Raw genomic sequence first — 11,066 nt, forward strand, 5'->3', positions numbered from 1 at the left:
GATTAGTGTCTTTAATATGCAATTTTATAATTTCTCACATCTCTGGACATGTGTAAAAATAAAGAATCTATGTTTATTTATTTTAAGTTGTTTGCATGATTGTCACGTGAAAGTTGCTAATTTTCATGCTAATAGAGTTAATTGAGAGAAGAATACTTGTTTTATGTTGTTCGATAGTTGAAATTGTGTTAAAGTAAGAAGACATTTTTGTTGTAGTTAACAGTGAGAGATATACTAATAATTTAAAGGAAAAAAATAGTATTCTTTTCTATGGAATTATCACTTTAGTGTATATAGATCACAAATTTGATATTATGTTAATTTTTAAGATTCTTTACGCTATTATCCTAATGATTTCTAATTATTTATCTTCTTTGATAGTTTTCACTATGTCGAATTTGTCAAAGCTTGAGTTTTTGGCACTTGACATTTCTGGAAAGAATTACCTATCATGGGTTCTCGATGTTGAGATTTACTTAGCCGTTAAAGGCCTTGGTGACACCATTACTCAGGGTAATGAGGCATCAAGCCAGGACAAAGCGAATGCCATGATTTTCCTTCGTCATCATTTGGATGAAGGTTTGAAGGTTGAATATTTGACAGTGAAAGATCCACTTGAATTGTGGACTAGCCTTAAGGAAATGTATGATCGCCTTAAGGCTATGGTATTGCCAAAGGCTCGATATGAGTGGATGCACTTACGATTTCAAGATTTTAAGACCGTAAGTGAGTATAACTCTGTTGTATTTCGAATAACTTCCCAATTGAAATTATGTGGAGATGTTATGAATGATAGGATTTGCTGGAAAAGACTCTTACGACTTTTCATGCCTCAAATATGATATTACAGCAGCAATACCTTGAAAGGGGTTTTAAAAAGTTTTTCGAATTGATCTCATGCCTTCTGGTGACTGAGCAACATAATAACCTTTTGCTGAAAAATCATGAAGCCCATCCCACAGGGTCAGCTCCACTTCCTAAAGCGAATATGGTAGCGAGACATGATAAGTCTGGAAAAAGACAGAATAATTTCCATGGCATGGCAATGGCAAGAGACGATATAATAATTGTCATCATGGTGGTCATGGAAAACGAGAGAAAAATATGGGTTCTCAAAACAGTCCTTCAAGAGGCAAAAGCGGTAACTGCCACCGCTGTGGCATGAAAGGTCATTGGAAAGTTGAATGCCGTGCACCTGAGCATTTTGTGAGGCTTTATCAAAACTCCATCAAAATAAAGGCAAATAATGTTGGAGCATCTTCTGCTAATGCTCAGAGTCTCACTTGACCTTTAAAAATAATTTTGAGGCAGGGCCTTCAAACAAAAATGATGACAATGCCGAGGCAAATCTTGCTTTGGAATGATGATGATTTTGATGGCCTCGATAATCTTACTCATTTGGAAGTTGAAGACTTCTTTGGAGATCAAAACTAAAGTTTGGTCATTTTACTGGGGAATGCAATTATGTTGTTATTTTTGTTTTCAGTGTTTTTTTGGTCTCGTTCTAAAATTGTTTTTATTTTCAAGTAGTACTTAAGCTGTCTTATGTTGTTGTTGGTGTTGTTAGTTTTTCCGTATTTCTCATGGTGTACTTTTTTTTATGAAGAAAATAAAATTTTCCAGTCTTCAATTGGATCCAAGATGAATAATGAAGATTTATGCCTTTTGGATAGTGCTACTCACACAATATTAAGAGAAAAGAAAATTTTCTCTTATTTGGTTATGAAAAAAGCCTATAATAATACAATATCTGGTAGTACAAAGTTAATTGAGGGATCTGAAAGAGCGGCCTTATTACTACCTGGAGGAACGATATTAACTATTAATAATGCATTGTATTGTAGTAAGTCTCAAAGAAACTTGTCGACTTTCAAAGCTATTCACCAAAATGGCCATCATTTTCAGACTTCTAACGAAGGAAAGGTTGAATACCTTTATATTACTACAATAAAAGCGGGGGGAAAATGTGTGCACGAAAAATTACCCGCATTTTCTTCTGAGTTGTACCACATAAACATTGGTGTGGTTGAATCACATGCCATACTAAACAAAAGATTTACTGCTTCTAATAATTTTATTATTTGGCATGACTGGTTGGGCCATCCCGGTTCTAACATGATGTGCAGAATAATAGAGAATTCAAATGGGCACACGTTGAAGAACAAAAAGATTCTTCAATTTAAGGAATTCTCTTGTGCTGCTTGTTCTCAAGGAAAATTGGTTATTAAACCATCAACAGCTAAAGTTGAATCCCCTGCATTTCTGGAACGTATACAAGGTGATATATGTGGGCCTATACACCCTCCATGTGGACCATTCAAGTATTTTTGATCTTGATAGACACATCTATAAGATGATCACACGTGTGCTTATTGTCAACTTGTAATATGGCATTTGCGAGATTGTTGGCCCAAATAATAAGGTTAAGATCACAATTTCCAAACTATGACATTAAGACAATTCGTCTTGATAATGCTGGTGAATTTACATCTCAGGCCATTACTGATTATTGTATGGCCACTGGAATAAAAGTTGAGCATCCGGTTGCTCATGTTCATACTCAAAATGGTCTAGCAGAATTATTGATTAAACTCCTCCAATTAATAGCTAGACCATTGCTAATCAGGACAAAACTTCTCCTTTCAGTGTGGGGACATGCTATTTTGCATGCAGCAGCACTTGTGCGCATAAGGCCAACCAGTTATCATGAAGTCTCGCCATTACAGTTGGCTTTTGGTCAGGAGCCAAATATTTCCCATCTAAGAATTTTTGGATGTGCGGTATATATTCTAATTGCTCCATCACAACGCACAAAGATGGGTCTCCAAAGAAGATTGGGAGTATATATTGGTTATGAATCTCCGTCTATTATTAAATATCTGGACCCTATGATTGGAGATTTGTTTACGGCCAGATTTGTTGATTGTCATTTTGATGAATCAGTTTTGCCAACATTAGGGGGAGAAAATAAACAACTGGAAAAAGAGATAGATTTGACCGTATTATCTCTATCTCATTTGGATCCTCGTACAAATCAATGTGAACAAGAAGTTCAAAAGATCATTTATATTCAAAATGTTGCAAATCAATCGCCAGATGCATTTACTAACCTTTCACGGGTTACTAAATTGCATATTCCAGCTGTAAATGCTCCAATTCGAGTTGATGTCCCAGCTGGACAGTATGATAATGCAAATGAGTCTAGGACACGCCTTAATCGTTGTAGATCAATCAGTTCCAAGAATAAGAATCCCCAAAAAAGGAAAGGAGCAAATGATCAAGTTGATCACAACATGGAGGCAATTGCTCAAGAGGAGCATAAAGACATAATAATTGATAAGACCTTACAGGAGGTTCTAGTACCTGGAAATGATGAAAATGAAGAGATATCAATAAGTTTTGTCTCTACGGGAAAAAGGTGGAACCGAAATAACGTTGTTGTTGACAACAGTTTTGCATAAAATGTTGCAGTTGAAATTAATGCAACTAGATTAGGATCTTGAGCCAAAATTTGTCGATGAATATTGACAGATAAATGACTGTCCAAAATGGAAAAATGAAATTCAAGCAAAATTTGCTTCACTCAAAAAACGTAAAGTTTTCGGACCAATAGTTTGAATGCCTGAAGGTGTCAAGCCAATGGGAATAAGTTTTCGTGCGAAAATGAAATGAGAAAGGCGAAGTCGTAAGATATAAAGCACGACTTGTGGCACAAGGGTTTTCGCAAAGTCCTGGCATTGATTATATGGAGACAAATTCTCTTGTGGTAGATGCAATTACCTTTAGGTGTCTAATAAATCTGGAAGTCCATGAAAAGCTTGATATGCGGTTGATGGATGTTGTCACAGCCTACTTGTAACGACCCGGCCGGTCGTTTTGAGAATTTATGGCCCGATCCCCTATTAACTTCTTTCCCCGTGTTTATTTCTGCTATTGTGGGTTGCCGGGAAGATTCGTTTGTTTCGGAGTGTTTTGGGACACTTAGTCCCTAAATGAGAGCTTAAGCTTTAGAATTTGGACGGTAGTCGGAACAGTGTGAAGACGGCCTCGGAATGGAATTCCGCCGATTCCGTTAGCTCCGTTGAGTGATTTCGGGCTTAGGGGCATGTTCGGATTGTGTTTTGGAGGTCCGTAGCTTATTTAGGCTTGAAATGTCGAAAGTTGAATTTTTGAAGTTTCCGGATCGATAGTGAAATTTTGATATCGGGTTCGGAATCCGATTTCGAAAGTTGGAAAAGTTTCGTAGTGTTGAATGTGACTTATGTGCAAAATTTGGGGTCAATCGGACTTGGTTTGGTTGGTTTTGTCATCGGATGTAGAATTCTTAAGATTTCAAGTTCATTAGGCTTGGATTGGAGGGTGAATCGTGGTTTTAGCGTTGTTTGATGTGATTTGAGGATTGGACTAAGTTCGTATGACGTTTAAGGATTGGTTGGCATGCTTGGTTGAGGTCCCGGGGGGCCCGGGTGTGTTTCGGATGCTCAACGGGTCATTTTTGGACTTAGGAGTACAGCGGATTTGCTGGTTTTTCTGTTGCAGACAATTGGCCTTCGCGTCCGCTAAGGGGAGATCGCGTTCGCGAAGGCTGGCCAGTGGAAGCATCGCGAACGCGAGGAGCTGAGCGCGTTCACGAAGAGGAAAGGCAAAGTAGCTGGGGACCCCAGGAAATTGCTCTACGCGTTCGCGAGTATGGGGTCGCGTTCGCGAAGGTCCTGGAGCTGGAGCTACGCGTTCGCGAGTGGACCCTCATGTTCGCGAAGGAGGAAATTTGGCTAGAGGATTTTTGTGCATCTCGTTCGCGATAGTGGTCTCTCGTTCGCGAAGAAGAACGCGTCTGGGCAGAATTTAAGTTCCAAAATCGAGGGTTTGAGTTCATAACTCAAAAATTGGATTGAGAGCTCGGTAGGAGGCGAAATTTGGAGAGATTTTCGGAGGTAGTTTGTGGGCTATGATTCCTAACTCCTTTTTGATTATATCCCAGTAATCTAAACATGAATTCATCATCTAATTTCGGATTTAGGGTGAGAAATTGGGAAAATTTGAGAAAAGTTCTTAGGCCTAATTTTGGGATTTTGATCGAGATTTTGGTATCGGATTTGAGTGAATTTGGTGTGGTTAGACTCGTGAGTGAATGGATGTTCATAATTTGTGACTTTTACCCCATTCCGAGACGTGGGCCCGGGGAGGATTTTTGGGCGTTCTTGTATTTTCTTGCCTTAGCTTCGATTTCCTTAGCTAAATTAGTTGTTTGTAGTTGTATTTACGTTATGATATTGATTTGATTAGATTTGGGCCACTCAGAGTTGGATACTCGTGGCAAGAGCGTGATTTCGGATTGATGTTGAGCTGGTTCGAGATAAATGGCTTGCCTAACCTTGTGTGGGGGAAACTCCCCTTAGGATTTTGGTACTATGATCATATGACTGCCGTGTACGTGAGATGACGAGTGCGCACACGCGCTAATTGTTGAAAAACCATGTTTTCATTAAATACTTATCTATGATTCTCCTTTAATTGAACAATACTAGTGTATGAAACCTCCTGTTTAGCTTAGGAAAGCATGCTTATGTGACTTAACTGTCTTATCTGCTTTAACTGCTTACTTGGATTTTGTGTAGCATGTTTAGCGTAGAAATTCCCTGTTTTCCTGGTACGAACTTGAATAGAATTGTAGGATTCTTTCTTGAGACTGTTGTGTATTTAGTTTGGGACTACGAATCGGTATTCCGGGAGATCCCCCTACATGTTTACTTTGGGACTACGGATGATATTCCGGGAGATCCCCCTGCACATTTATAATTGGGACTACGGGACGATATCCCGGGAGATCCCCCTGTATTGGATATTACTCTTGGACGACGGGACGATATCCCGGGAGATCCTCTGTACATTTACATTTGGGACTACTGGACGATATCCCGGGAGATCCCCGGTTGCTATCTCTGTGTATTGAATTATATTCTTTCTGTGATTTTGTTCTTTATCGACTATTAGTATTTTAATTAAACTGTCACATTTCGTATTGTTTTACCTTGTTTTATATATATAACCAGTAGGGCCCTGACCTTCCTCGTCACTACTCGACCGAGGTTAGGCTTGGCGATATCAGAGACTTCGAGGTATATCTGTTGTCGTGCCCCCTTTTTTCCTCCTCGAGGAAAACGCCCGGGTTTCGACATTTCATGGGGGGAACAACTCTTTTCCTTTTGGGAATTGGGTATTTAAAGAGTCGCCACCTAACGGATTATGGTGCGTTAGGGCACCTTGAGCAATTAACTCATGGACTAGTTTCCATCACCAGAAAAGTAGGGTAAGGGCTCGAAATAACCTCGAGGGGAAGGTGTTAGGCATCCCTCGCGGTCCACAACGTTCCGGCCGAACTTATATGAATCAGTCATTTGAACAAGTATACAATTTCACCACGTATTTGCAAATAAGGGGGCATATTTTCATATTCTAAACACAGGTACGATTCAGGCAAGAGATAAATTTGCACATGTATATGTAAAGAGAAGAAAGTTTATTAAAACACATATGGAGTTGGGAAAAGGGGGGTCCTAGGTTGGTTAGCCTACAGGATCATACCCACACAATGCTCGGTAATCACTCCTCAATGAAGGGCTACACATGACATTAGCGCGTAGTCATCATATCCTTACTACCCAATCCCCTCCCCTTGGTCATACTCTAAAGCGTTCTAGCAACCTTGAAAGATATCCTATGCGTGCTCTACCCGTCCCTTCCTTGTGGCCCTGGAGGTGTTTAGGACCTCTAATTTAGGTAGTTCTAGACCATCCTAAGGTGTTTAAAGGAGAAAAGCCTAAGCGTCAACCAAAACAATTAGGACTACATTTAAAGGGGGGAACAATTAAAGGCTCACATTTTACCTCCACAAGCAGAACAAATAAGTGCACGTCTCAAACAATTGTTTCAGGTATTTAAAGGTGAGCAGAGAGTATACAGTATTGAATTAGGACCAAAGTGTCAAATACCTATTCAGCTTGCCTACTGATTTTAGACCTGTTGAATATGAGCAATCACAGATAACATAACATGGTTTTACAGTTGCAGAATTTTAATCATCCTACAAGCTTGACTAGGCGTATAATAGTGATGTCCTATGAGCATGGTATCTATTATTGATCAGGAATGCAGTAAAACCGTAAACGATTTTTAAACAGACAACTTGAGATCCTATAAGCATGCTTTCTAGCAATATTAATTAACACGAAAAGAGTAGGTTATTTACTTAAACTGATTCAAAACTTACCAGCATGAGCGTAGAGTTGAACTGATCGTAGGTCTAACTATAGGCTTGATTTCTATTAAAACTGGTTTTAATCCTATAGACATGATTTCTAAGGAGACGAATTTGAATACATGCTGTAATGGAAATTGAACTTCAATTACTTAACACCCTATAGGCATGATATCTAATCATAGAGCTGATTTAGATCCTATAGGCATGGCTTCTAATTGTGTGAAAGTAAAGCATGCAGAATTCATTTAAACCAAAGTAGATCCTATAGGCATATTATCTAACAAACACATTTTGATTCGAAATAGACTCTATAGGCATGTTATCTACCCGATTTTACCTACAATATGCAACTACCCACCCTTTTTCACTAATCACCCCAATATTTGTTTACAATAATTATTACAGACTAAGAACTAAATATAAATTACATAAACAAAATAGAAGCTAAGCTATAGGGAGCCTGAAGCAGGCCCAAAACAGTCTTGGTGTACCAAGCCTTTACTGATCTCAAATGCCCAAAGTTCCATATCCCAATTCATGTCTAGGTGTGTCAGAGTTCCCTAAGAATCTCAAGGATCCCGGGCAGTGCTCACACCCAAACTTTCCTCAAACAAAGACTGATTATGTGCAGTGTGGAAGTGCCAACCCTGATATGCCAGAGTTCAGAGAGATCTCAAGGGTCTCAAGGCAGTACACATATCAGAGGGGCAGAACCTAGTAATCTAAGAGTAATGTGAGAGTGCATAATGATTTGAAAGAGTTTGGAAAGCAGTAGCAAGAGGGCCTTAGGAATGAAAAAGGATTCTCTGAAACCAGTACACAATTAGGGTGGAAAACAGTTTGAGAAAACATGAAGAATATTTTTTCAGAGAGCAAGTCACAGAACACATAAATTCATAACACACTTCACCCAAGGAGAAAGGGGTAGGGTACACTCAGAATGCACATTGGTGATGTCAAACAAATACACAGATTCTTTATGGAATTGACAAGTTAGTAACAAAGTCATGTTGAGAACACACAGGTCTTAGACACAAATAGGATCTCATTAGTGAATTAGAGCAAGTTAGACTTAGATGAACAAACTAGACAAACGCTTTATGAAGCAATCAAGGTTTTAGAAACATTAATCATATACAGAACAAGCAGAATTTAGTCATGCTGGGTGAGACAGTAAACACACAATGCAGCTCGGACATACTAGTGAGCAAATTATCTAAAGCAGGATTGGCATGTTAAATAGTATAATAGCTATAGCTTTTAACAGAATAAACTTAAACATGCTGAGTGATATAGTAATCTAGGCATGCTGATTGCTCATTGAATAGAATAACAAATAGAATTGGAGGTCACACCTAATGAACCGCAGCAATCAAAGAACAAACACATAGTTTTGGAATGGGAATTGAATCAGGACATACCAGTTAAGGAGAGAATACAGAGTATGAAGCAGAGATGGTGCAAGTAGCCAGCGTTGGCTTACAACCGGCTGGATTAGTGAGTATTACAAATAACAGAAGGGAGGAGAGCTTTTGAGAGTGTGAGAGTGTAGATGAGCTAGCGTTCGTGTCCAGAAGTGAGGAGTAAAGGAGAGTATATATAGCAGTTAAGAGCAAGGAAATAAGGTAAAGGGAATCAACCCTTCTGCAATTAAGGAAGCCACAGAATCAATTATACATCAATTAGTATAATTTTCCCTCAATTAAGGGTAATTAACCAACGGTAAAGGCAGAACATATTTAAGGAAAGAAAATCAAACGAGCAATTAGGGGTAAATAGATAGAGGTTTAATTAAGGAAATGATCAGTAAAGAATCAGTGAATATCACGGTTAAATTTTAAATAAGGTAAGAAGGCTAGTCAAGACTGTAAATAAAGGGAATAGTCAGGAATTAGCACATAGGTCTTTAACAAATTGATAAATCAAGAATCCGAATTAATCACTAATTTAAGGAGAAAAGTACAGGTTTACCGTGAATAGGCAAAGAATGAACATGGACATATAGAACCAGTAGAAAAGTCGAACCAAGAACATCAATAGAGGCACATTAGGAGAAGAATCAAAGAATCCAAAGCATAGGGTAAAGTTAGTACACAAGTAATCTAGACAAACTCAGAATCCAAACAATAATGTCGAAAAAATTAGGGCTTTCAACATAAACGAGTTTGGGTTAAAGCAAACCTCAGAAACGGTTAAAAGCGCACAAGAAATAGGAGATTAAACACTCAAATATTATCGAACGTTTTGGAGAAAGAAAATTTCGGGAAACCCTAGTCATAGAAGTCAAAAACCTGAAGTATGGTAGTGTTTTAAATCAGTCAGTGGTAGAGGAATAAGAGAATCTTAAAGAAAAATCACACGAACTTGAAGAACATTTCAAACATGCAGAGATTCAAACAAAGAACCCAAAACATAGTGCTAAAATCGGTTGACAGTAAAGAAACAAGAAATTTTTAAAGAAAAGTTGCTGACAAACTCAGAATCCTTCCAGATCTACAAAGATCAGGACGGATTCATGGCCAAAAATTATGGTTTTGAGGAGAAAGGGGAGGGGTAAAGAGAACCTGGTTTTGAACCAGAGATTTGAACAATGGAACTTCAATAGAAATCACTCGCAAACCATGGACGAACCCTTGAAAAGCTTTGAACGAGATCTGGACCAGGTCTCTTCGAGTTTCTTCCACAAAAACCACATAATCGAACAACCAAGGGGATAAGAGACAAGTAGAGGCTTCGTACAGCCATAGGACGCCATAGATTGGACAGGGATTTAGAGGTTTGGGGTCGAATTTGGGTGACGGCGATTAGGGTTAGGGGTTGTTTCAGAGAGAACTCGAGAGGAAGGGATTCAAAGGCGGCTGTTGGTGAAAAATGATTAGGGTTTAGGGGTCATTTGAAACTAAAAAAGGAAAGGGTGGATTGTGGCCGTTGATCTCTGTGATCAACGGCCGAGATTAAAAGGGTTTGGGGCCGGATCGGGTATTAGAGTTTCGGCTGGGTAGGTTTAGGTTAAAATTGGGCTGGGTATTGGGTCAAATTAGGACCAAAAATTGAAATACAAATAGGGCCAAATTTTAAATAGCCACTTTTAATAACTAAATAATTTATAAAAATAATAAATGAGTTCCAAAATTATTGTTGTGTACTGAAATGATTTAAAATAGTTATTTAATATTTTTAAAAATATAAAAGACTATTTTATACATAAATAATATAATTATACATTAGTATGGGCTATTATTGCAAAGATATGCAATTTAGCCTAAAAAAGTAAATGTAATTATAAAAAATGCACTAGAAATATTTAAACACTATGTTGGCATGAATAATGAATTTAGATGGCTAAATCACCACAAAAGTAATATGAAGGATAATTATTGGATATTTATATAATAAAAAGAGAAGAAATAAATTGATTTGGAGCTTTTAAAACTGTAGAAAAATTATAAAAATGGTTATACATGCTTATAACTGCATATTTGCTATTTTGAAAGTATATATATGTATTAAAAAATATGTGAGGAAAAATTGGGTATCAACAGCTGCCCCTCTTTACCCGGGAAGGATGAAAGAGTTTTTGGGTAAAGAAATGATGGCCAATTTTGAGAGAATGGGGTGTTCTGAAAGTTAGAGGTCGGACTCCGGTCTTGAGTTGCCTACATATCCCTGGTTTTATAGGAATCAGGTCATGTGCAATTCTGGATTCATTGGCGGAATATACCGATGAAGTCATTGCAAGGACGGACACGAGATGCAAGAGCGGTTATGGTGAATGGTTAAGATTGAGATAGTTTGAAGGAACTGG

General features: G+C 38.1%; 1 protein-coding gene across 1 annotated transcript; it reads left to right on the plus strand.

The window, feature by feature from the left end:
• Positions 1–389: 389 nt before the first annotated feature.
• LOC109209843 lies at positions 390–1,165 on the plus strand. The gene is made up of 2 exons (XM_019373190.1): positions 390–722; positions 797–1,165. Exons 1-2 carry the CDS (start codon positions 390–392, stop codon positions 1,163–1,165), a joined length of 702 nt encoding a protein of 233 aa, XP_019228735.1.
• Positions 1,166–11,066: the final 9,901 nt, after the last annotated feature.

The sequence above is a fragment of the Nicotiana attenuata genome, unplaced genomic scaffold (assembly GCF_001879085.1).
Source record: "Nicotiana attenuata strain UT unplaced genomic scaffold, NIATTr2, whole genome shotgun sequence".
NCBI lineage: Eukaryota > Viridiplantae > Streptophyta > Magnoliopsida > Solanales > Solanaceae > Nicotiana > Nicotiana attenuata.